Source organism: the organism of the source record quoted next, unplaced genomic scaffold (genome assembly GCF_019419815.1).
Source record: "Pyrus x bretschneideri cultivar Hongxiangsu unplaced genomic scaffold, Pyrus_bretschneideri_v1 Contig32, whole genome shotgun sequence".
Taxonomy (NCBI): domain Eukaryota; kingdom Viridiplantae; phylum Streptophyta; class Magnoliopsida; order Rosales; family Rosaceae; genus Pyrus; species Pyrus x bretschneideri.
Genome location: NW_025999635.1, coordinates 4548424 through 4575644, shown reverse-complemented (window position 1 = coordinate 4575644; position 27221 = coordinate 4548424). Strand labels below are relative to the sequence as shown.

General features: G+C 38.2%; 2 protein-coding genes across 6 annotated transcripts; one reads left to right on the top strand and one right to left on the bottom strand.

The window, feature by feature from the left end:
- Window positions 1-289: 289 nt before the first annotated feature.
- LOC103940264 (transcription factor bHLH36-like) lies at window positions 290-2015 on the bottom strand. 3 transcript variants are annotated; one of them, XM_048590767.1, is made up of 4 exons: window positions 1842-2015; window positions 1539-1756; window positions 999-1373; window positions 290-878 (listed from the first exon to the last, which is right to left on the bottom strand). In XM_048590767.1, the coding sequence occupies exons 2-4, from the start codon at window positions 1725-1727 to the stop codon at window positions 804-806; spliced, it is 639 nt and encodes a 212-aa protein (XP_048446724.1). In that variant the 5' UTR covers window positions 1728-1756; window positions 1842-2015; the 3' UTR covers window positions 290-803. The 3 variants fall into 3 exon arrangements, with proteins under 3 accessions (XP_048446724.1, XP_009348628.1, XP_048446725.1); XM_009350353.3 differs by having other exon boundaries at window positions 1539-2015; XM_048590768.1 differs by lacking the exons at window positions 1539-1756; window positions 1842-2015 and having other exon boundaries at window positions 999-1427.
- Window positions 2016-16829: 14814 nt separating this feature from the next.
- LOC125480242 (transcription factor bHLH120-like) lies at window positions 16830-18286 on the top strand. Of its 3 annotated transcripts, none has more exons than XM_048590841.1 (3): window positions 16830-17327; window positions 17562-17924; window positions 18043-18286. In XM_048590841.1, exons 1-3 carry the CDS (start codon window positions 17112-17114, stop codon window positions 18067-18069), a joined length of 606 nt encoding a protein of 201 aa, XP_048446798.1. In that variant the 5' UTR covers window positions 16830-17111; the 3' UTR covers window positions 18070-18286. The 3 variants fall into 3 exon arrangements, with proteins under 3 accessions (XP_048446798.1, XP_048446797.1, XP_048446796.1); XM_048590840.1 differs by having other exon boundaries at window positions 16831-17327; window positions 18040-18286; XM_048590839.1 differs by having other exon boundaries at window positions 16832-17327; window positions 18001-18286.
- Window positions 18287-27221: the final 8935 nt, after the last annotated feature.

Here is a 27221-nt window from a genome sequence, read left to right as displayed (position 1 = left end):
CGACAGATTTTATGTTCATGCTCTTCGATTAATGGACACGGCAATAGAAGTAATCGACCACTTAAAAGTGGGTGCTTTGTGGCCTTCAACGAAGAGCACATGAAAAGCCCTTCAGAGCAAAGAGCACAAACCGTTAACCTTAACCTAAGACAGAGGTTGGCTATAAGTTTGATGCAAGAAGCAATAAGTCATTTCCAGAAATATCAATCTGATGATATATGTAGGTCCATTTATAATTGTAGTCTTGTCCTTCATAAATAAAATAATACCCGAAAATAAATCTGTAATCTGATAATTTGTAACTTGACAGCAATAATAGATCAAAGTCACACGCAAATATACAGATATATACACAAACATATACACGCTGCACGGTCAAAGTGAGGTTCTTCTACAAGACTTTGCATCCCTCCCATATTTATATTCAAGTAGAGCTAACTGAAATGATATCAGTAAGTACTTAAACAAAATAACACATAGTAAATTGTAAGAATTTACGTTTGAGTCATCACCAAATTTGATCCCAAAATAAAAGAGAAAGTTGAAGCATTGGTCCATGATATTTGACCCAATTGAAGTATTGGTTACTGAAATTTGATCCCAAAATTTCATTGCTCTATACTGTGACAAGTTCAAAGACCAATACATACGGAATTTTAGTTCGAGAACCAAATCTCCAATTGGGTCAAAGTCCAAGGACCAATGCTCAAATTTTCTCGGAAACAAAAATTAAGATTGGGAGCAGCATACTGGGGGAGTCCAAGGCCAAATGAATCAACACAGGTATTAAGTTACTCGGATATTCATTTACATCGTGGAAGCACTTCATCTAGTTTATGTTCCAGCGCAGAAAGATCGATACTCTCTGGATCATTCGCCTGAGAAAAAAAAAATTTAATTAAACACACACACGCACAAAACAGCAACTTCAAACATACATACACACAAAACCCTAAACCTAATATTGACCAATAAATTAGGAGTACTTGATAGAGTACCTCGGACTGGATAGTATGAAGGAGTCTGTCATCTATTTTGGAGGAGACACAGCTCACAACACAAAGCCCTTGTTCAAGAAGCACTTCTAAAACCCTAGAAATTGAGAAGCGTAACCCTTCCTCTCCAGATCTGAAGCCGATGGCAGTACTGATCACGATTTGCACTCCACCGCAACATGGTTGGACTGTGAAACAGCTTGGCGATCCCCCATGGGAACTTTCACCACCATGGTCGTCCGTGCTAGTACTAGAGCTAATTAGATCGGAGACCTTCTTCAGTTCAGCTCTCTTGGCGTCTAATCTCTTGATCCTATTCTGGAGGTGCTTTATATAATTCACAGCCTCGTTCATGTGGTCTGATATCGAACGCTTTCCCTGCTTTCGCAACGAATATATGTCAGCAACCCTAGTCATCGTTCTTTCAGCCAACCATTTGTTTGTGTGTGTGTGTGTGTTTGTGTGTGTGTGTGTGTGTGTGTGTGAGAGAGAGAGAGAGAGAGAGACAGAGAGAGAGAGAGAGGGCACATATTGGTTCTAAACCTTGATAAATTCAAGAGGGAGTAGGGATCTAAGTGAAGCATGTAGGATACCCATTTCTTGCCTTCTTTGCCTTTCACTTTCCCTGTGCATAAACATTTTCTTCTTCTTGTTATGATCATTAGACTTGTGATCATCATCCATCATATAGTCCAAAGTAACAGCTAATTTGCGCCGCCGGCTTTTTCCCATGTTGCCATGCTCCGGAACTCTACGATCTTCTGAAATTGTGTGATCATGGTGATGACGAGGATTAGATGAAATCTGGAAGACCAGCTTCTTGCTTTGGTGTAAAGGAAACATTACCAAAAATAAAGAGATTGAACAGCTTTTTTCTGTGAATTTTGCAATGGAGGATTAAAGAACTAGATATGAGCAATATTTGATGGGCCTAATTCAGATGCCAAAGATTCCTTTCCTTCAAGATTGACACTCTCTTCGGATACAAGATGACTGAGTACAGGTGAGAAAGAAGAAGTGACCTCACCGGCCACTTTAAAATTTTTAATTATACTCGTGGGCACTGTTCTTATGTACAAAAGTAATTGCGTTCACATTTGGTGGGATCACATACCTAAATCATATATATTTTAAAATTGAAAGTCACTTATGAATGATCATTATATCTCATTAAAATGTTTTAAAATGTCAGGAACAATAATTTTAGACCATATTTTATAAAGAGGTGAATGGTCTGTTCTTCTATTTTCATATTCTCTTTATTTCTTTCTGTGATATGTGGTCACGGTTAAGTCACGTAAATATTTTCTATTAATTTTTTTATAAAAATAATAAAACAAAAAATAATAGAAATATAAAATATTGACATAGCTTAATCGTGACTACACAAACAGGAGGGCATAAGAAGAGTATGAAAATAGAAGGGCAAACAATCCACCTCCATTTTATAAACCACATAATGTGACGATTGACAATTAAATATTATTTTTAATGATTTGAAGAAAGAAACTATCAATCACACGTCATATGATCTATAAAATATGATCTAAAATGATAGTCATTTTTAGCATCACCCCTTAATTTTTATTGTTTTTAATTAGAAGGAATTTTGATTGATACATTCTTTTTGGAAGATAAAACTATTAGCGAGCTAGGGCAAGCGTTATGTGAAAACACGCACCCAAAGGACAGGAACCTCATCATATCCAGATCTCATCTCACCCATTTGGAAAATGTGATACAATGCATAAATTGTTAATTAAGTATGTAATTTAATTATAACATGGATGATAATTAAAACATGCATGTTTTAAAACAGTACTTGATAATACAGCATAACTACCAATAGTATCAAGAAGAAGATCTCTTTGACTTTGAGCTCTACTTTATGAGTTGGCCAAAGGAGTTGTTGATACTGTGCATCTTGAAACAATAGTATTGTAATTAATGGTCGAGAAACAGCTTAGCTGCTTCACTATTTATTTTTCCTGACAAAATCAAGCATCAAATCTACTATAATATATAATTGTAGTGGTTATAATTGCGAGATATATAAACGTATGCGAGGGAATAATTGTTATGAAGCACTCAGAATTTTGATTATTGTTAATTAATTATTAATTCGTCCTTAATCAGTACACTGTACAAGGAATATGTACACGAAATTTTGAGCCTTTTCGGGTGGTAGACAGGCAAGGTTTAAATAATTTTTCTTCGAGCTCACTAGGATTAAACAATTTTTAGGTTTGAAGGGTTGGGTACAGAAGGATAGTACATTGAGATAATTAATTAAAAGAACAAAACTTTTGAAGTTCATTGTCATGAATTTATTGGTTTCTAAACAATGACTAATTGGTTATGGACAATATAGACATAATTGGGTCAGCTAAGTGCCTATTTGGTTACAAAAGATTACTACTTGGTTATAGGCAACTTGTCATGATTGATTGTAAATTGAGCAAGCTAGGTTTTCTCCATGTCTCCTTCATGAGGAATTAAATGATCATTCAGTATAATTATTATTTGATATAGTCTATTTGCTCAATTAAAGTACATAATTTTGTTTATTAGAGTTTAAATTTTAAGTAATTATATATTAATATTTTTTTTTCTCGGTAACATGAAAGAAAAAGAGAAATGAAACACTAAGGAACAACTAGTCTAGCTCTAGCAACTCTAGAGCAATCATTTGAAAGAGTTTGAACTAAACAATGAGGTGGCTTCGCAAGCTCTTGAAAATCCATCTCGCTATTCAAACTCAACTTGACTAACCTGTTAGTTGCAAGATTATGTTCTTTATGAACATGTTGCAATTGCAACTCTAATTCTCTATGATCAAATTTCTACACTCCGAGACAAGACCATAGAAATAATGATTAACGCTAGGATGATATATTAATAATGCTCTCTACCTATATTATCCATATTATTGGAGTCGTGGGTTTGATGGGTTTTATGTTGTCCTCTCCTATAATTAAATGAAAGACAACGATGACTACTACTGTTCAATGTTCAGTCTTAGACCATCTCCAACCATTGGCTTAAAACCTAAAATTTTTAGCCCAAAAAATTTAGGTTTTGACCCAAAAACGGTTTTTCTGCTCCAACCATTATGACCTAAAATTTTAGCCCCAGATTATTAAAAATGAATTTTTGCTCTTTTTTTTAATTAACTTTAAAAAAAAAATATGTAGACTATCCTAAACTAATTTTATTAACATTTTAACCTAAAATATTTAAATTTTGATAAATATTTGAAAATCACTAAATCGATACATGAAACTTAATGCAAACGACAATTAATAAACCACATAAACTTAATACAATCGATAATTCATAAACTATATAAACTTAATAATGATATCCACCATCTTGACTTGGTGGTGGACTTGATGGTGGACTTGGGATATAGCCTTGAGATGAATCATCATCTTGAAATATACTCCTTGTGGCAATGCCTTCGCAAAATTTCCTTTTGCTTATCACATAAGAACTTCTTCCTCTCTAGAGTGTATTTGTTGAGGTCCTCCATCATGAAATTACATTCGAACCTTTCTTGCTTTCTATCCCTTTCGTGCGTAATGGCCAAACCCATTCGGACCGCTTCTTCCTCCCAACAGCTATGACTTTTGGCCAATCTTGCAAATCCGGCAACAATTTGTGCACTAATCGGATCTTGGAACTTCCCTTTTCTCTTTGCCTCCTTTTGCTTATCTCTTCCCAGGGGCCTTGCAAAAGAAGAAGTTGGGGTCAACAAATCGACACCTTCATTGACATCATTTGTCTATGCGGCTTCACCATGAAATAATCTTCCCCACGGTTTGATTATATTCAATATCAACCGTTGGATTCAATAAAAATATAAATATAAATATAAAACTAAAAAAAAAAAAAGGAATGTAGGCCGTTGGATCAACCAACGGCCTGTTGATCTCAGTCAGTTGCTCGTGAAACTAGCCGTTGATTCTCTGACGCAGGTGGCCGACAGGCCTATGTGGGTGGGGTCATGCCGGTCTCGGCCTTGGGCGTGTCGCAAGGGGGCGTCTGCCTTCCAACTGCCCAGTTTCACTTGCGCTGGTGGGGCCCACACCATTTTCTGGGCTAAATCCTAGCCGGTTTCTAGCCTTTTTTTATTATTATTATTTATTTTTAGGCCCAAATTAGAACTAGGGTTGGAATGGATTGGGGGGAATAGAAGGGAAATTATAGGTTTTAGACCATGAGTTGGATTTGGTCTTATGATGTATCCAACAAGTTGATGGGATGTAATATAAGGTGGTACTGTCCGCTTTAAGACTTTATGTTTGTCATCAAAGCATAGTTATCATACCAAATCATAGATTATCCCATAGACAAAACATGTCTATTAATTTTCTCATTTGGTTACAAAAGATTCCAAAGGGGATCGATATTGATATCCTGCGCTTAGGATTTCCCATAGACAAAACATGTCTATTAATTTTTCTCATTTGGTTACAAAGGATTCCAAAGGGGATCGATGTTGATATCCTGCGCTTAGGATTTCTCCGATCATCTCTTGACGGGCCAAGCCGCCAAGGTAATGCTAAAGACATATGCATTACTTTCTGTAAAAAGTAAAAATAAAACAAGAAAAATAGAGAGAGAGAGAGAGAGAGAGAGAGAGGCTTAAAACCTACAAAGGGGATCGATATTGATATCATGCGCTTAGGATTTCTTCGACCATCTCTTGATGGAAAATGCCTAGTCATGTGCCCTAGTGCTCTAGTAACCTACCAAATTAAGTAAGCTTGTCAGGGTCCCGTTGCAAGCCCTATAGTCCCTTCAACTTAAAATGGGCCGCAAGATCTTGTTGTCCTCAAAATAAATTCAATCCGATGTCCCACATACTTGCCTTGAAGAATTTTTTTTTAGTGTATCAAGAATACGATCCGATTTATTAAATTTAATAATATAATTGGTTAAAAATATTATTTCAAGATTTTCAATCAATTATATTATTACACTTTGTATACTAGGCTATGTTCTCGATTGATTCCCTGGTATGGGCACAATGGGACAGCATGCTGTGAGCATATCTTCATAGAATCCACTTTTATATTGATCAAAAGCAAAATGTTAACTACTATCAAGCAAATATTGTAATTTAAAATTTCCACGATATAACTGTATTATTAAATGTCAAATATGTATTGTTTATTGTGGTATATAAGAATGAATATATTACAGATCAACAACAGTTGAGATTTCCATTGTGAATGTATATTTAAATCATCACGATTTGAGGCGCTATATGTATCAGACATTAAACAAAAGCATTACATGTATAAGACATTAAACTAAATCATCAACATGTATATAGGATTACAGTAGATGATGTAGACAAATATGTATCAGTATGATGATAAGCAGTAGACTGAAAGTCTTCTACTCTGAACACTCAGGTGTTTTATGCTTTATGAATAGGGTATAGCAATGGAGAGAACGATATGTGTGAGAGTAGAGACACCTCTACTTATATGTTTTTCTCTTTGTCTAGCCTATTATAAGAAAGATATTAATCAAATCATAATCACATCAATTATGTCCCATCATGATATCAATTTATGTCAGATTTAATAGGGTTTACGATAAATTAATGGCACAGAGTTTAAATTTAAGACTGCACGATTCTTACTCTACTAGGATTTTAAGATCATTTGTATGCCAAGTAACTCAATATTCAAGTTACTTGAGGGCCAAGTAATATTAACGAGAATTCATTGATATTCACAAATAAGGTTTTACAATATGACCCTCCTAGTTGTTGGTTAGGATAATAGCCTTCATTGATACATACTCCCACACTGAGTGTTGCAGATAAAAAAGTTGAGGTTCTTTTATAAAAACTAATTGACAATATGGCAAGTAAAATCAGATGTAAGGTCATGTAAGGTTTCTTCCTTTTTTAACATGAAATTCAACTTTCAACACGTACTTTCACATGTGACAAATTTTCAAACCCACCACATGGATTTTTATAAAGTTATGTAATATGGGATCTTCTTGGTAATTATTGCATGTATTATAGAAATGTAATTTCCAATTGTAATTAGTGTAGGATTCCTACCTAAATAGTGATTGATATAACCTCTCTATATATTGTAAATACTTTACACCAATCAATAAAAGGAGTAAGAATTCTAGATAATATTATAGTAGATTGTCCTATGTTTGAAGCCCAACGGCCACACATGTTCCACGTCACCCGACTTGTCTTGTCCATGTGCTATGCTTAAAAATTAAATTCGCCACAAGCAAGAAGGTGTATAGAGAGTGTGAATCCCACATCGAAAAAATGAGTAATCTTGCATGTACTCATGAGTAATTGAGGTACACCCCATATTTCCAATATATTTATAGTGGAACATCAACTTTCTTCATTCAGGGTTTCCATCAACGTCATAGCATTGATTATTCCAAGTGTTTAACCCCATTGCCTAATCAGCCACCGTTCGCACTGTCTTGAGTCTTGCTATTTCTCACGTGTGGCCGCTTCGACAATTAGATGTGAAATTGCATTCCTTCATGTGTATCTTCAAGAAGATGTTTAAATGTCTCAGCCTCCAGAGTTAGTCGATCCCGCTCATTTGCATTATGTTTTCATCTTTAGAAATTTTTATGTGACCTTCAACAAGCTCCTTGTTGGTGGTTCCACCCAATCAGTTCCTTCTTATTTTGTCTTGGCTTTTGGCAAGGTCACACTGATTCTTCGCTGTTTTTTTTTTTTTTTTTTTTTTTTTCACAATGTCTTCGTCACTATTTATTTCTTACTCTATGTTGATGATGTTGTTACCACTGGCAGTTTTGATGCTCTTACTTCTCAGTTCACTACTTTTCTTAGCCTACAGTTTGACATCAAAGATTTGGGTCCCCTCAGTTATTTCTTAGGCTTATAGGTTATACGAAATTCCACTGGACTTCACATCAATCAACTTAAGTATGCTTGTGACTTGGCTTTTATACTCTGTATCGTAAGTTGTTTGGCTCCTTACAGTATTTCATTCTCACTCGACCTGATATTTTCTTTGTTCTCAATATTGTTGCTCAGTTTATGGGCTACCCTCACACTGCTCTTATGATTGCCGCCAAGCTAATTCTCCGTTATGTAAAAGGTACTTTGAAACTTGGCATCACATTGACTCCTCGGCTTGCTTATGCTACCTTATATGCCTACCAATGCTGATTGGGTCCACCGTCCAAACACTCGTCGTTTCACCACTGGTTGATCTTTGTTTTAATCTCATATCTCGGTGCTTTAATAAGCAACCTATTGTGTCTTGATCAAGTGGTGAATCAAAATACCATGCTCTTGCTCATGCTTATATCGAAACTGCCTGGATTTGTTTTATTTTGCACGATCTCGTTTGGCGTTCTTTTATGTTCGTCAATCTCGGCATGGTGTGTCCTTAATTTGTTCCAAACTTGTCTGATCAGGCTCGTTCAGTTTTTCGGGAAGGGCTATTGCATGTATTAAAGGAATGTAAACTTCAATTGTTACTAGTGTAGGATTCCAACCTAATTAAATAGGTATTGATATAACCCTATATATTTTAATACTTTACACAAATCAATACAAGGAGTCATAATTCTACGTGGACAATACAAATTGAGTGATGTGGAGCACATGTGGCTGTTGAGCTTCACACATGAGTCAACATGCTCCGATAACATAAAAAAGTCAAAGTTTCAACATAAAAACCAATTGGTAACATATAAAGTAGTCCAATTACTCATAAACACATATAATGTCCATTCTTTCTCCAATATGAAATTCATACTCTCAACCATAGTTGCAAGCCCTATCATAGCACAAATGGGGTAGAAAAGGCTACAGAGAAAATGAAAGAAAACTATCAAAACCAATTGGTACTTATATATAATATGAGATACCCACGAGTCCCATGATCCAAATATTTAATTGAATTCGTGTAACTTGTAATCCTTACCAACTATCAACCATGTGAATTCCAGTAGGGGTGTGCAAATAGGTATAGGAACTACGGGTTGGGGCGGGTACGAGTCGATTCCTAATTTTTAAAAAGAGAAACATGGTGGGGCGGGGTGGGGCTTTGAAATTTTAGGGGCGGGCCGAGTCCAAATATATAGAAAAGAGGGTACACGGCCCGGCCCGATTGTAATTGTAATGGACGGACGAGATTGAAGAGTAACCTACATCTAATATGAACCATTAACTTCACCCTAAGACCTAGGTCTCCTCGAGCTCGACTCTATCACTAGAGTCTGCAGTCCTCGAACTCAACTTGATTCCCTTTCGCCATCTCGCTTCGTCATCTCCTCCACCACCCCGACATCATCTCTTCCACCATCCCAACATCACTGACGTCGCAAGTCTGGGCCCTGATGACCACCACCACTCCGACATCATCTCCTCCATCATAGGACTGTTAAAGCCTCCATTCGCTTCGTTTGTTTTTCGCCATCTAACAAAATAACACCACCAGACACCACACTCTTTCATTCTCTCCTCATCCTGCTCAACTGCGACGGTGCCTCCCAAATTCCTATTCACCATAAACTCGATGTCAATCTGCATCATTTGAAACTTCAACGCGTGAAACTCCAACGACTGCACTCTCTGCAAATCAGGTCCAACATCTGCATCGTCTACAACTCAAGTCCACGGGCGGCATCGTAATCGATCTCGCTAATCACAAAATCTTAATGTCGATCTACGTGTTATGTGTAGTTCGCGCATTCCTTTATGAACCGATCTGCAAGTCTATCAGTTTCTGGTTGGTGTTCATCTGGCGAGGTAGGTCTTCACCCCTTTTGCTGTTTCTTTTTTTTTCTTCAAATCCTTCATGAGCACTCATTCTCTACTCCAAGCCTGGATGCTGTTTGTGTGATGGCCTCAAAGAAAAATTTGAGGCCGCTTTCTTACTTTCCGACTCTGATTCCTTCCACGGCGTTGATTTACCAGTATGAAATACCAGTTTTGGCCAGAGTGTTATCTGATGGCATTGAGGAAACTCTACCCAGATTATCTTCTCACCTCACACCATATTAGAGTCGAGAGACAGAGACCTTGATTTAGGATTGGGATATATAAACAAGAGAGATGGGGACCACCACATTCAGTGATTCACCACCGTTCAGCTACTAGTGTGAGTAGAGGGAGCAATCTGGAATCGTGGAACATTCTAGAGCTCTGTATCAAAACCAAAAAAAAAAAAAGTAATTGGACCCGTCCCAAATCGGCCAGTTTTAAACGGGCCGGGTTAGGTCCGGTTCCCAAACTCAAAATCCTTTTACTCGATCATGCCCGCCTCGTTACTATTTAAAACGGGTAAGGTCTAGTTCCTCCAAACTTGGGCCCGACCTGTGCCCAGCCCTAAATTCCAGTCAATGTCAACTTGGGTTCTGAATTTGGAGGGATTTATACGCCACCTAACTAACAAATTATAAGTTCAATTCGGCCGTTTAATCAAACGTTTTCATACCATCGATTCAGCCTAGGGCTGGAAATATTTTTCGAAAATTCCAAATCAAGTAAAAAAAAAAATCAATCCCTTACCGAAAAATTCCCAAACAGATAATACCGAAAATTTTGGGATTCATAGCGAATCGATACCGAGCCTTTCAGTACGGGAATTGGGATTACATATTCAATAGTTCAAGAATCCTAAACCGAACCGAAAATCTATACATATATATATATATATTTTTTTTTTTTTGGTTGCATGCATGTTGAATGTTGAATTTAAGTAATTTGATAATAGACTATATTAGAAATAGAAGTATGAAATTAAGTAGTATGAACTTTGGAACATCAATTTGACTTGGTAAGAATGAATTTGTGTGAAATTTCAAATTGGTAATAGGTAAAAAGCCTAAATTTCAATTGATATGAAATTGGGCAACAAAATTTCAATCCAAAAGCCCGGCCAAATTTTAGGCCACAAACCAAAATCTCAAATTTCTACCCAAAACCCAAAATCCAATCCCAATCCATCCCGAAATACCGAAAACATTTCAAGAATCCCGAAAATTTGAAATAACGAAATTGGAAGTTCAGAATTAGTCTTCAAATTCTCATTCCAAAAATTTTCGGTTTGAAATTCGGAACCCCATTTTCAATTTGGATCCCATACCAAACTACTCCTAATTCAGCCTAGTACTAGGAAGGGAGGCAATGACAATATCATCATGCAAGTGATCTATCACATGGGCCTTGTGAATTGGTTTTCAACTTTAAACCTCTTGTTAAGTCATGTTCTCATGCTTTGGAAATATATACATAAGGGAACAACTTCTTTTTTTTTTTTTTTTTTTGTTCAAATTAACCACAAAGTCGACCTCACTTCAAATATAAAAAAGAAAACTTTACAGACTAAGTGAAGATACAAAGTCTCTTAATATGTAAATATCATCTTCAGTTTGGGTATTTAATTTTCGCTCATTATGTAGGAATTTTCTAATATGCTTTGGAAGATCTTATTGTTAAGAATGAATCTCACATCGATGGAAGAATGAACCTTGCAAAGGCTACTCCCCATATTCCAGTTGATTTTATGGTGGAACCTCAATATATTTTTTCCACTTATACTCTAGAGTTTTAACTATCAGATTATTCGTCAAAGATACAACAACTAAAATTTAATGGCAAAAATCCTAAAGTATAAGATACTAAAAAGTTAGGGTAAATCTTAGCTTACTACTCTCAAGTTTCGTGGTTTTCAACATTTGGTACATGAAGTTTTTTTTCCTCCCAGAGTCATACCTAAAGTGTTAATTTTGGGATAGTCTCGTACATCTGTTAGTCTGGCTGTTAAATCAGCCGTTAACTGATGACATGGCGCTCATGTGGTAATGACTGGATGCCACATGTCAATATAGGCCCACATGAATATTTAAAATTTTAAAAAATTTTAAAAAAAAATTCTGGGTGTTCACCTATCCCTTCTTGTGATAACCCGTCCCTAATTTTTATGATTTTATAAATTTTAACATGTGAATTTACGAGAATACCCCAGTAGCAAGGGTATTGATTTTCGTTGATCGCTAGTTCACGACGCGTATGAACGATTACCTTACTGTATTCCAAAAGTATGTTGGTAAGGATTGTTATTTATTATTTCATTCATTTCATATTATTATTATATTTATTATTAGGGGTGGTTGGAAAAGAAAGGGAGGAAGAAAAGAAAAAGGGTTTTATGGGGAGGAAAAAAAAGGCAGAACCGGAGGAGAGAAATGGAGAGAGTTGTTGCCCTATCCATTAGAAGAGATGAGGATTGGATGAATTAGGAGAAGGGAGAGGAAGAAGCTGCCCAATTAGAAAGAGAAGAAATAAGGGAAAGGAGAGATAAGAAAATGAGGGAGAAACGGGCTCACCCGTCGACCTGTGTACCCAGCAATGACCCGGTTTGATTCGGGCCGATTTCCGCCATATTTCAGTCGAATTTCACCATTCCTTCATCCAAAATCTATTCCACAACTCCCTATCTACCACTTTAGCTCAAATTTAAGGGTCTTGGAGTTCAATTTCGTGAAAGAAGAAGCATGATGCCAATGACATCATTGACGGCGATCCATCATTTTTGAATGAAATTCTGTTGATCTCCACCATCATTAGCCTCCCCTTGAGCTCTGAAACAAAGCCCAAGTAGTGGTTGGGGCGTTAGAACGGTTTTGGAGTCGAATTGAAAACACCCATTTTTAGGGTTTCCAATGGGCTTAAGAGAAATTAGGGCTTTTCCCAACCAAATTGGCCTTAGCCACAGGTCTAAAGTTTGCTTTACTCTTTGAGATCTTCATTTTTTTAATTTTTGAGAGTTTTTAGAAATAGTTGGATTTTCCGACGAGTCGGGACGGCCGACCGCCACCCACGGCGGCGCTTGGTCAGTGGGCTGCCAATGCTATTTTTAGGCTATGTTAAATGTCTTAATTTCAGTTTTGATATTTGAATGACGTAGATTGATCGTTGGAACCTAAATTCTTTACGATAGGTTAATAGGTATTTATACCGTTGGATCGTCACCAAACTTTGTTACATTGTAGTACGTAATATTTGAAGAATGTAGGAACTTACAGATTGGGAATCCAACGTACGGATCTTCCCAAATTGGAATTATATGTTCGTAAAATAAAACGTTGACTGCCACTTGAATTGGCAATTAGCGAAGATCCAATCGTTGAATCATAATGAAACTTTAGTATTATGTTCTAGAAGTATAATGTGGATCTTTAGAAGTTTCGGATTAGAAATCCAAGATGCGGATCTTCCGGATTGAGTTACATAGGGTCGTGGACCCTACCGTTGATCTTTGACCGAAGGTTGACTTTTGGTCAATGGATATCAAATCATTGTAGAACGTCCTTAGGATGTGTTTTATGTAAATTACGGGTTCTATGGATAAGAGTTCTGAGACATGAATGAATAATTGTTCTAGGTAAGGATCATTCGTGACGTCTCGATATTCTTGCTTAGGAGTTGTAGCGCGGACCTAAGGTGAGTGGGTCTTTTCCCTTATATCGTGTGTGTGTGTGTGTGTGTGTGTATAAGATTGACATCTTCACAAACATTTATAAATTGAATATTTCATATAATTTCTGTGAATGTTTAGAAGTACATGCGTGTACTACGAATGACTTGATCCCTATTTAAGGTACGTAGGCAGTCTAACGAGACTATAGATGCAGCCATACAAGAGGTGAGATTAAATAACTAAGACAATAGCTTTGTTTGGGGAATTGAACAATGTAAGGGACATTGGTGTAAAATGTGAGATTTAACCATATGTGGTGGTGGTTAAATGTTGGTTATAAATCAATGTGTGAAGAATCAAGAAATTAAAGTAAAGAAACGTAAGTAATGATAGTTAATTAAACTGTGTCTAGTTGGGCTTATCACCGATGATTATCCCAAAAATAAATAGTTCGGGAGTAGGGCGTTACAGCTTATGCATTTTATGCCATATTATATATATATATATATATATGTATGTATATAATTGAAAATGCTATGACATGGTTAAGTATTAGATTGCATCATGGTATATCCGTATGTATATTACCTGCACACAATTATTGTGAATGCTTTAAAGTGCAAAGGTGAACGCAGGACACCCAGGTAAGTTCAAGTGAGTTTATGGTATTAGTTGAATTGATGGAGTTATAGCATGACTACATTTATGTGTTAGGCAACTTTGACACTATCGTACAAGTTGCCCATGAGTTGTACATGTTATATTGAGGTGCATTGAGAGCTCATAAACCTGCACCCTGGTGTTAGTGCTCCCGCATATGGCCAGGGTACAGTCCTTCACGTGATGTTCACCTCCCGCACCTTACGCTTACCTTGGACTCAAGGTAGGTGCACAGGCATGTTGTACAAACCACAATAGGTGGTTCCGACTTATAGGCGACCCGCAATTATTCTCACAGTCTTCACATGATCGTAGCACTAAGCGTACTTATTTACACCCAGTCCTGTCGTACAGACCACTAGAGGTGGTTCCGACTCGTGTGCAGGGATGAGCTATAGATTAAGTCGTACAGGTCACTATAGGTGACTCCCGACTTATGTGCTAGCATTGATTGATGAGATATGGATAAGTCGTATAGTTCACTATAGGTGACTCCCCACTTATGTGCTAGCATTGATTGATGAGATATGGATAAGTCATACAGGTCACTATAGGTGACTCCTGACTTATATGCTATCATTGATTGATGAGATATGGATAAGTCGTACAGGTCATGTGAGGTAACTTCGGTTAGCATGTTGATAAGCTATTGGTTCAGCCGTACAGGCCACAATAGGTGGATCCGGCTGACATACCATTTAATATTGATTTATTTCACCTGAGTTACTTATTCTTGTTGAGATATTTGACATGACATAACTGTGAAACTGTTACTTTGGTTAAACTTTAGAGTTATAGTCACGCCTGTTATTTTCTGGGAAGTTATACAGGTATTACGATGAGGGGCTACTGCCTTTGGTAATTGAAATTGGTTTGAAAAGTTTTGTTTCACTCACTCACATTTTCTATTTTTGCACCCCTTCAGGTTCTAGCAGCAAAGTTCCGTATCGATGAGGATTCGTGGCACTTTTCAGTACAGATGTCTTCTTATGATGGTATAATCATTATCTTACCTTACTGTACTATACATATGCTCTGTATCATGCGTGAAATGGGTCCAGACTCGCTCATCGCGCACTCATGTACTTAGGCATTTTTAGATTTTAATTTATTCACATTTTATACATTATCACACTTTATGGCTTCGTCACCGTCTAGGTGTCAGCCTTCACAGCTCGATTCGGGGTCCTAGTGGACATTCCGGGTCGAGGTGTGTCACTTTTTCTCCCTTCTTTCTCTTCCTTGTATCCATCCTCCCCGCACACCCACCCATTCTTCTTTTTCTCCCTTCCTTCTCTCATTTGCACTCATCTACCCGCTCATCTTCCATCTATCTGGGTATGATGTAGGCCTCGCCACCGCACATATAGGTCGGTGTTATCGAAGGTCGACAATGTAAACCTTAACGAGCTCTGCCTTTCTACAAGTTCGGCGAAAACCTACTGAATTTTGTGAAGGTTTTGGGTTTTGGATGAAAGGTTGTGATTTTTTCGAAGCATGAAAGAAAAGTAAATCAATGAAATTGAATGATCAACAGCAGCAACAGCCATAGCACCAAAACAGTCACTTGTCACTGTTCAAATTTGCCAAGTTGTTACATCCAGAAGCTTCCTGGGACAAGATACTTCAACTTCCTCATGATTTCATCACTGTTATTTGTTTGGGTTTCGTTCCCTAAATCGGTTACATGCGACGGCGACGGGGAAGGAGCCGAACCAGACCACTTATTCTCTTCCACCATTCGGGCCGGACCCTTTGTATCTGGAATCGAGGCAAACCCCCATCACCTCGCCGTCCTTGTACAAGGTGCACTCACTGTACTTTGTGATGTAAAAATCCTTCACAAACGCCATGCCATCCTCTTTGAACCCTGCGACGGACACATCAACTCCGAGCATGAGCTCGGAAGTCGAATTCGGGTTGGCCCACCCGAAAGCCATGTAATTCATGGTCCTAGTGGCGGCCTCCAATCTGATATCGATCAGATTGTCCTCAACACTTAACGTCCATCGAACCTTATAATTCTTTGACAAAACCTTGCAATTCTCCAACATAGTCGGCTCGGTATGAACCCGAACTCGACCTGTTCCATTCCTTGAATTGGTTCCATTCGACGGCAACAGGGAAGGAGCTGAACCAGACGACCCATTTTTTTATACCGAGAGAGAGATGAGGGGAATGGGTGGGTGTATGGGGAGGATGGGTGTAAGGAAGAGAAAGGAGGCAGAAGGAGGAAGGGGGTCAGGAAGGGTGAACACCCAAAATTTTATTTTATTTTTAAAAAATTTTAATATTAACGTGGGCCCCATATTGACATGTGGCGTCCAGTCATTATCCACGTGGGCGCCACGTTATCAGTTAACGACTAATTTAACAGTCAGACTAACGGATGTATGAGACTATCCCAAAATTAACACTTCGGGTATAACTTTGGGACGAAAAAACTTCATGTACCAAATGTTGAAAACCACAAAACTTGAGGGTAATAAACTGAGATTTACCCAAAAAGTTATTATGCATTCCAAACTTATTATTTTTAACAGAAAAATACATTTATAAAAAGTGTAGAATGACTGTTTTGAAGTGTCATAACATTTTTTTTAAAATTTAAAAAATAAAAAAAATAAAAAAACACAAACGTGGGTTGGGGAGATAGGGGACTGGAGAGAAAGTGGGTGGCTGGGTTGGGTGGCTGGTTTGCAAACTCGCAATATTTCAACATAGGCACAGCGCCCAACAAGAGACTTTTTGGGGAATCTTTTATTTGGTCTATCGAAGATCTAAAACCCTAACTAACAGATAAACTATTTTGCCTTCTTTACCGCTCTGCGAAAAAACCTTGAAGAGCGGTTTGAGTATTCTATTATCCAATGTTTCCTTTACAGCAACGAAATATGAGAGTTGGTCTTCCGTATTTCATCTATTTATTCCTTCGACCAAAATAGAATCTCAGGAGATCTGATATTGTCACATATATGCTACTTCAATGGATGTCGGTATGTTCAATAACCTTAATACAGGAGGCCAGCGGAGAAAATCATCATTAGCCCTGACTTCGGATGGTGCGAAAAATCAAGATAAGTCAAATGACGATGATGAGAAAAAGAAGGTGATGCATAGAGAAATCGAAAAGAAGAGAAGGCAAGAAATGGCCAACCTTTATGGATCACTTCGATCTGTACTTCCTCTTGAATTTGTCAAGGTAAAGATCGAACCTTAAATACTTCTTTCACTTTGATTTCTCCCTACTTGGTTCAATTTCCCTGTGATTAAAGTACCCTAGGCACCAAAAATTGTTTCTTGCTTACTAAACAGATTTTTAGGGACGATCGGTAAGTGTTTATTACTTTGTCAATTTTTTTCTTGGGTTTTGACCAATTTTGTCAAATTTTAGGGCTTTATCCTCGACCATAATTGTGTTGTTGGATTATTTCAGGGAAAACGTTCGTTGGCGGATCATATGAACGAGGCAGTGAATTATATCAAACAGCTGCAAACGAGAATCAAAATATTTGGTGCCAAGAGAGGTGAGCTAAAGATGGGGTCAGGCTTGTCCAATTTGAGTGCTAGTACTGTTGGCCATGGGAGCAGTGGTAGCTCATCAACTGCAGCAAGTACCCTAGTTGCAGTCCACCCTTGCTTAGCCGGCGTTGAGATTGTAGTCAGTACCGGCCGATCTCCAGAGCAAGGTTTTCTCCTATCAAGAATGCTTAAAATACTGCTTGGACAAGGACTTAATGTAATCAGCTGTTCTACTACCCAGGTTAACAGAAGACTTGTCTACACCATCCAATCTGAGGTAGTACATGTTTCGCAGCTTAATTAGTTCTGATTAAAACAAGATTACTTCAATTTTTTCATTTGTAACTTCACAGGTTAGCGATCCAACATGCATAGACTTTTCTGTGTTGCAGCAGATTCTGACTGAAGCCTGTCATCATTGACAAAGTTTCAAGTAACAACTTAATTAGCTGCGTTTTCAACCTGGATGTGTCCATATGGTTCGCAGAGGGTCTATTAGTTTGTAGGTTTTCTTTATAAGTGACTGTACGAGAATCCAAACTGATTAACTGAATTTTGCTTTGTTTAATTTATGTATCATACTTCAGCTTACAAGGACCATATGTGTTATATTGAAAGCCATACCTACAGTTGAGCTCATTCTACCATTTTAATTTCTGATGAAAAATTTATATATGTCAATTGGGAGTTGTTGGTGCTGAATCTGATTTTGAAGGATAGTTTCTTCTACGAAAATTGTTTTCTCAAGTTGTGTATATCAACTGGGAGCTGCTGAATGCTGAATCTGTTTTTCAAGGGTAGTTTCTTCTACGCAAATTGTTTTCTCAAGTTGTACTAATGATGTTGAAGGTGGCATATATGTAACAGTTGTATACAATTATGTGCATATCTCTTCTCGCATCACAAAGTAAACAAAAAAGTAAGAGATTAGTGTATAATTCCTTACAAGAAATGTTGCTTTGGAAAACTACATTAGGCCAATTGAAGAGAATTCTGAAATGATAAAGTTGTGGATCTTACAATTGATTATGCATGGAATATTACTACTTTTCGAGTGAAAGTGGGAAAATAGTTATTTGGGTAAAATGATAGATTTTGCTATTAGTGTTATGATGTTTTTACCATATTGTTTAATATAGTTGTGGAATGATTAAGGTCTCATGATTGTTATTAGTATAAAAAACCAAAAAAGTCTCGAATAATTTTCATAAAGATTTGACACAATTAAGCACTGAAAATTGATCGGTGGGATCAAATCATCAATTTCTACATGTGTTTAGCAGTGTAACCCCATGATATAAACCTGTGGGCAACTTATTAGATTTTAAATTATTAATAATTTGGGTTCAATGGGATGACAACAAAACATTGAGACAATCTATAATCTGCATGTCTCCAAGCTAGCTAGCTAGTGTCTTGCCTTTTATCCTCAATAATACAAGGATAATTGAAGCATCAAATGAACAATGTATACCACTCATCTTGATTCCCTGATGTATTTGATTTAATTTTGTGTCAAATGTTGTACGAGCAGACGGGACCCAAAATCTCTGAGCTCTCAGCATGTCACACGCTGAAAATGCATGTCTACTTATACAACAAGCCAGCAGATCAACCCCAGTAACAAACTATAAAGACCTTTACTTCACTACTAATCACAACATTAATTTCCTAACTTAAACAAATGAATCTTCCAAACTAGCTAGCTACAATTAATTATCTGTACGTTTTTGCTTCAATATCTTGTATGCCTAGTGTAAGAGAGATCAAATCTTCTGCACCCAAAATCTTATGTGACATCTCTGTGACCTATGTCATTGTTGACACTTGGTCATTCATTTAAACCCCACTTAACAGTATTAACACTTCAATTTGTCTCCTAAAAAATAAAAAAACTAAAGACAAATTAAGTCAGAAAGACATGTGTCACTTAAGTAAATAAGTCGTAGCTAGAAAGGTCATAGAGAATTTTAGGTGGAAAAATTTTGAACTCTGTTTAAGAACATGCATTCATAAGTAATATAACATTATAATGACATATCATCCATTTTCGCACAACGTTGCATGAAATGTTATGAAATAAAATGTACGAGATATGCATGACAACTAATTGTGACATTCATGATGTTGATACAATTACAAATGTATATAAAGTTAGAATAAGTTGCAATGTTTTAAAATCCATTAACATGCACATAAATAATCTTTTTTCAAAGAGAAAAGCCACAAACTTGACAGCGAAGCTAATCTTGGGTCTTTATGCACATTCCTTTCATTTGGCTAACGACTTTATGCATCTTGCCTTGGAAGTAATTGTAAAGCAAAGTTTAGGTGAATTATATATGGACTGGCCTTGGCCACAAATAAAATAGAGCAATAGTATCTGTCATATCTTTGCCTTTGATACTGTAGCCATTGCGGCTCTCCATTGTTAGGATGCTGTTATGATGCTGTTATGCTGTTAGTATTGTTGGATGTTAGTGCTAAGCATCCTATCTGTTAGTAATTGTTGATTGTTAGTACCAATAATAATTGGGTGGTTAGAGATAAGATTTGGGAAATATCTTGTAACTGCCTTAGCTTGCAGTTTGGTATAAATACTGAACACTTGTGCAAATGCAGGGTATGATTTGTAAAAGATGTTGTTGAAGTAATACAAGAGAAATACTAGCATACAGGTGCAAGGTTAGAACAAGGGTCTTATTATTGGTATCAGCCAGTAACAATCCTCCACGTTTCCCTTCTTGTATGACGCGAGCAACAACGCGTGCCAAAACTATGGATACACGAGTTGCAGCTCTTGAAGGTTCGGTTCAAGAAATCCAATCTTCCGTCGCGACGATCGGGTCAACAATGCAGAACTTGTCCACTGTAATCGCATCCATGGAGTCGCGATTCGCAGCCTTGGAATTTCATTTGGCGGGTACTGATCGTCCTCTTCATGGAAATTCTTCAAATCCCATGGGTAGTTCTGAAGAAACCTTCTCGGATCCAATTGATCATATGGGTCAGCGTTTTTCCCGTCAAGATTCGTCATTTCAACCACGGCCGCCATTGATCAAGCTTGAGTTTCCTCGCTTCTCGGATGGCGATGATCCTTTGGCATGGGTTTACCGGGCAGAGCACTATTTCGATTACTTCACTGTCGACGATAAACAAAAGGTACGAATGGCTTCCTTCCATATGGACAATGAAGCTTTACAATGGTTTCAATGGCGGAACTGCATCAAGAATTATCCAAATTGGAAAGATTTTGTTCATGTCTTCTGTAAAGAATTTGGGCCCTCTGAATTCGAGGACTTTACCGAAGCCCTAGTTCAATTGAAGCAGTTGGGTTCTCTTAAGGAGTACGTCTCTGAGTTTCGTCGGTTAGCGAATCGGACTACGGAGATTGGTCCAGTAATGCTACGCAGTTGTTTCATTGGAGGACTGATACCGGAGTTGCGCCACGATGTCAAATTGCTTCGGCCATCTGATGTACATGAAGCAATTGCTCTGGCTTTCCAATTGGACATCAAACTCTCAGATACCAAGGTTCGACATTTCTCCAGAAATTCTGCGTCTTCTTTCAGTAATGTTACCACCTCAAAATCTGTGCCTCTGTTCTCTGGTCATAATTCTTCTTCTAGCACATCGCGGGCTAGTAATGTGAGGAAACTGTCCTTTGAAGAACTTCAAGATCGTAGGAAAAAGGGGTTGTGTTATTCTTGTCCAGAGAAATGGGTTCGGGGTCATGTCTGTGCTACTCAGCAATTACTACTATTAGACCTTTCTGCTGATAGGATTGAGGATATAGGGGGTGAGGGTCAAGATGATCAACAAATTGAAATTACAGCTTGTGCAGTTTTTGGTTCATCCGCTCCTCAACATATTCAAACTATGAAGGTTTCTGGGTTCATAAAAAATTGCCCAGTTGTTGTGTTGTTGGATTCGGGTAGCTCACATAACTTCATCAGCTTGTCTACTGCCAAACAATTGGGTTGGAAGGTTGACTCTAATAATTCTTTTGAGGTAATGATTGCAAATGGGGGAACCATTGCCAGTAAGGGTTGTTGTTCTCAGATTAAGTTGCAGATTCAACAATATGAGTATATTTCTGATTTCTATGTACTACAATTGGGTGGTTGTGATGTGGTTTTAGGAGCTCAATGGTTGAGAACTTTGGGTCCTATTCTTTGGGATTTTGACAAACTCAAAATGGAATTTACATTGGGTAGGAAGCACTATTGTCTTTGTAGTTCTCCTCCCCCTTCACCACTGCCCATTTCAACCTGTCAAGTGGAGAAGTTGTTGTCTCAAGGTCCTTTTGGTGTAGTTCTTTTCTTCATTGAGCCCGAGACTCAGGTTGCTATTGTTGGGGATCTCACTGTTCTTCAAACAACTGAGTTGGATAGTCTATTATCTCAGTTTGCTTCTGTATTCCAAGCACCAACCACACTGCCTCCTTCCCGTTCTCATGACCATAGAATCCCTCTTTTGGAAGGCAGCAAGCCTCCAAGTGCAAGGCCTTATAGGTATGGTCCTTTACAAAAATCTGAGATTGAGAAATGTGTCCAGGAATTATTAGACTCGGGTTTTATTCGAGCTAGCAACAGCCCATTTTCTTCCCCTGTTTTGCTAGTTAAAAAGAAAGATAATAGCTGGAGGATGTGCATGGATTATAGAGCTCTTAATTTGTTAACAATCAAGGACAAGTATCCAATACCATTAATTGATGAATTGTTGGATGAGTTATTTGGTGCTCAATTTTTTTCGAAGTTGGATTTGCGAGCGGGCTACCATCAGATCAGAGTACATCCTAGTGACATTGAGAAGACAGCATTTCGCACCCATGATGGTCATTATGAATTTTTAGTAATGCCATTTGGGCTTACAAATGCCCCAGCTACTTTCCAAAGTTTGATGAATGAGATTTTCAGACCCTATTTGAGGAAGTTTGTTTTGGTTTTCTTCGACGATATTTTAGTGTACAGTGCCTCTTGGGAATCCCATCTTCACCATTTGTCCCTGGTCTTCAATGTCCTCCAAGACCATCAGTTATTTGTCAAGAAAACCAAGTGTGATTTTGGTAAGTCCCAAATTGAATACTTAGGCCATGTGGTGTCCAGGCAAGGGGTGGCTGCAGACCCCTCTAAACTGAAATCTATACAGGATTGGCCTCTTCCTCACTCTGTTAAGGCTTTACGGGGATTTCTTGGCCTTACGGGATATTATCGCAAGTTTATTCCGAACTATGGGCAGATTTGTGGACCCCTGACAGTTCTTACGAAAAAGGATGCCTTCCAGTGGACTGATGCGGCTACTATGGCTTTCAAAGCTCTCAAGGATATTATGGTGTCTCCCCAAGTTCTTGCTTTACCAGATTTCTCCAAAGAATTTACAATAGAAACTGATGCTTCCAATACTGGAATCGGTGCTATTTTACATCAAGGTGGTAAACCAATTGCTTTTACAAGCAAAGCATTAGGTCCTAGAGCTCAAGCAATGTCCACTTATGAACGAGAAATGTTGGCAATTGTGCATGCAATCAAGAAGTGGCAGTCCTACATTCAAGGCAGACACTTTATTATTAAAACTGATCATCACAGTTTGAAGTTCTTTTTACAAAACAGAGCTCACACCCCTTTTCAACAAAAGTGGATTTCTAAACTTCTTGGGTTCGATTACGAGATACAATACAAACGAGGATGTGATAATATTGCTGCGGATGCCCTTTCTCGAATGAATTCTGATGTTGAGTTGTCTGCCATTTCGTATCCGTACATGGGTTGGTTGGATGATATAAGGAGGCATGGAGAACAAGACCCTTGGATTCTTGCCAAGATTAAAGACTTATCCTTGTCTTCTGATGGTGCTTCCACTTCCGCAACTAAGTACCATTTTGATAATGGCTTTCTGAAGTATAAAGGCAGGGTTGTATTGAGTCCATCGAGTTCTTGGCGGGCAAAAATTTTCTATGAGCATCATTGCACTCCAGTGGCCGGCCATTCTGGTTTCCTTAAGACTTATAAGCGGATCTCCAGGTCCTTCTATTGGCAAGGTATGAAATTGGATGTGATGCAATGGGTGGCAGCTTGTCAGGTCTGTCAGCAAAACAAGACTGAGACTCTTGCTTCCCCTGGCTTACTTAATCCACTTCCCATTCCCTCTACTGTGTGGACGGATATAGCAATGGACTTCATCGTGGGTCTTCCCCCTTGCAAGGGAAAAACCATTATTTTTGTGGTCGTCGATCGCCTTTCTAAATATGCTCATTTCCTGCCGTTGTCTCATCCATATACTGCACATTCAGTTGCACAGATGTTTGTTGATAATATCTTCAAACTTCATGGTATGCCGTCCACAATAGTAAGTGACCGAGACCCTGTTTTCTTGAGCTCTTTTTGGAAGGAATTTTTTGCACTGCAAGGTTCCAAATTGTGTCTCAGTTCTGGTTACCATCCCCAAACCGACGGTCAAACAGAGGTTACCAATCGGGGTTTGGAAACATACTTGAGATGTTTTTGCAGTCATCAACCAAAAAAGTGGCTTCAGTGGCTTCCTTGGGCAGAATGGCACTACAATACTACTTTTCATACTTCGTCAAAGCTGACACCTTATGAGGTTGTATATGGTCAACCACCTCCTGCTGTGCCTACTTACGAATCGGGAACAACTAAAGTTGATTTGGTTGACAGAAGCTTGCAAGAACGGGGACGAATTTTGTCTCAGCTCAAGACTAATCTTGTCTCGGCTCAGGTACGGATGAAACAGCATGCTGATAAACATCGCAGTGAACGATCTTTCGAGGTTGGCGATATGGTTTTTCTACGCTTGGTACCATATCAACACCAATCTCTTGCTAAACATCCATTTCCTAAGCTTCAGCCACGGTTTTATGGTCCCTTTAAGGTGCTGCAGAAGATTGGTCAAGTGGCTTATAAAATTGACTTACCTGCCACATCAAAACTTCACCCAGTTTTCCATGTTTCTTGCTTGAAGAAACAATTGGGGTCTGCTATCATTCCTGCAGTCCCATTACCTGTTGCTACAGAGGACGGACTCTTGGAGGATTATCCTTTGGCAATATTACGGAGGAGGTTAACAGGTCATGGCAGTTCATCCACGACAGAGGTTTTGGTGCAGTGGAAGCATCATCCTAAGGAGGAGGCGACATGGGAAAACTATGCAGAATTTGTAAACCGGTTTCCTGCATTCCAACCTTGAGGACAAGGTTCATTTTTAGGGTGGGGTAATGTTAGGATGCTGTTATGATGCTGTTATGCTGTTAGTATTGTTGGATGTTAGTGCTAAGCATCCTATCTGTTAGTAATTGTTGATTGTTAGTACCAATAATAATTGGGTGGTTAGAGATAAGATTTGGGAAATATCTTGTAACTGCCTTAGCTTGCAGTTTGGTATAAATACTGAACACTTGTGCAAATGCAGGGTATGATTTGTAAAAGATGTTGTTGAAGTAATACAAGAGAAATACTAGCATACAGGTGCAAGGTTAGAACAAGGGTCTTATTATTGCTGAGTAGCACAGACATGACCCCGAACCCATTTCTCTGGACAAGAATAACACAACCCCTTTTTCCTACGATCTTGAAGTTCTTCAAAGGACAGTTTCCTCACATTACTAGCCCGCGATGTGCTAGGAGAAGAATTATGACCAGAGAACAGAGGCACAGATTTTGAGGTGGTAACATTACTGAAAGAAGACGCAGAATTTCTGGAGAAATGTCGAACCTTGGTATCTGAGAGTTTGATGTCCAATTGGAAAGCCAGAGCAATTGCTTCATGTACATCAGATGGCCGAAGCAATTTGACATCGTGGCGCAACTCCGGTATCAGTCCTCCAATGAAACAACTGCGTAGCATTACTGGACCAATCTCCGTAGTCCGATTCGCTAACCGACGAAACTCAGAGACGTACTCCTTAAGAGAACCCAACTGCTTCAATTGAACTAGGGCTTCGGTAAAGTCCTCGAATTCAGAGGGCCCAAATTCTTTACAGAAGACATGAACAAAATCTTTCCAATTTGGATAATTCTTGATGCAGTTCCGCCATTGAAACCATTGTAAAGCTTCATTGTCCATATGGAAGGAAGCCATTCGTACCTTTTGTTTATCGTCGACAGTGAAGTAATCGAAATAGTGCTCTGCCCGGTAAACCCATGCCAAAGGATCATCGCCATCCGAGAAGCGAGGAAACTCAAGCTTGATCAATGGCGGCCGTGGTTGAAATGACGAATCTTGACGGGAAAAACGCTGACCCATATGATCAATTGGATCCGAGAAGGTTTCTTCAGAACTACCCATGGGATTTGAAGAATTTCCATGAAGAGGACGATCAGTACCCGCCAAATGAAATTCCAAGGCTGCGAATCGCGACTCCATGGATGCGATTACAGTGGACAAGTTCTGCATTGTTGACCCGATCGTCGCGACGGAAGATTGGATTTCTTGAACCGAACCTTCAAGAGCTGCAACTCGTGTATCCATAGTTTTGGCACGCGTTGTTGCTCGCGTCATACAAGAAGGGAAACGTGGAGGATTGTTACTGGCTGATACCAATAATAAGACCCTTGTTCTAACCTTGCACCTGTATGCTAGTATTTCTCTTGTATTACTTCAACAACATCTTTTACAAATCATACCCTGCATTTGCACAAGTGTTCAGTATTTATACCAAACTGCAAGCTAAGGCAGTTACAAGATATTTCCCAAATCTTATCTCTAACCACCCAATTATTATTGGTACTAACAATCAACAATTACTAACAGATAGGATGCTTAGCACTAACATCCAACAATACTAACAGCATAACAGCATCATAACAGCATCCTAACATTTCTCCATCCTCGATTTAATATTGCCTTCTATAATATCCGTATCTTGGAATTATAATATGACAACCGTCCTTATGGGAACACATGCTAAAATTTTCAATAACAATTTACAAACATTGGCCCAACAAGTTATGCAATTTTCTAGTATTTGGTAGTTGACACATAGAGTGCATCTTCATATATGTTTTGTGCTTTGTTACCAACTCTCAGATAAAGCAATAATTCAATTTAATATGTTTACTCGGAAATAGAGGATTAAGATACACACACACACTATAAGGGAGTGGCCCTTGAATGTATCTGTACTGTTTAGTTAACCCTAGCTTGATGACCTAATGTATAATTGCAGACTTAGTTGCCGGTGTGTTAGGCATGCGTTAGAGGCTCTATTGCAGGGTTGTGCTGACCTGGTAGATCAACCTTTGTTGCTACGGTGCTGGTTGATGATATGAGTAATATAATTTAGAAGTTTACTGAGCAGAAATATATCAAGACACTAAGTAAATATGATCAAGGGAATATTGTACAGTATTCTCTTGTGACATGTTTATTTGTTATGAACGAGAATGCAAAACATTAGAATAAGGGAATTAAATCAACTAGCCCCTTAGTCGATATCATTTATTGTTTTGGGATATTTTATTATTCAATTTAAAGTGGACCGTAGAATTAGCTGGATAAACATGGCGGCAGCAAAGAATTGAGTATGATTTTGGGCTTTATTTTAAGGAAAACTAAT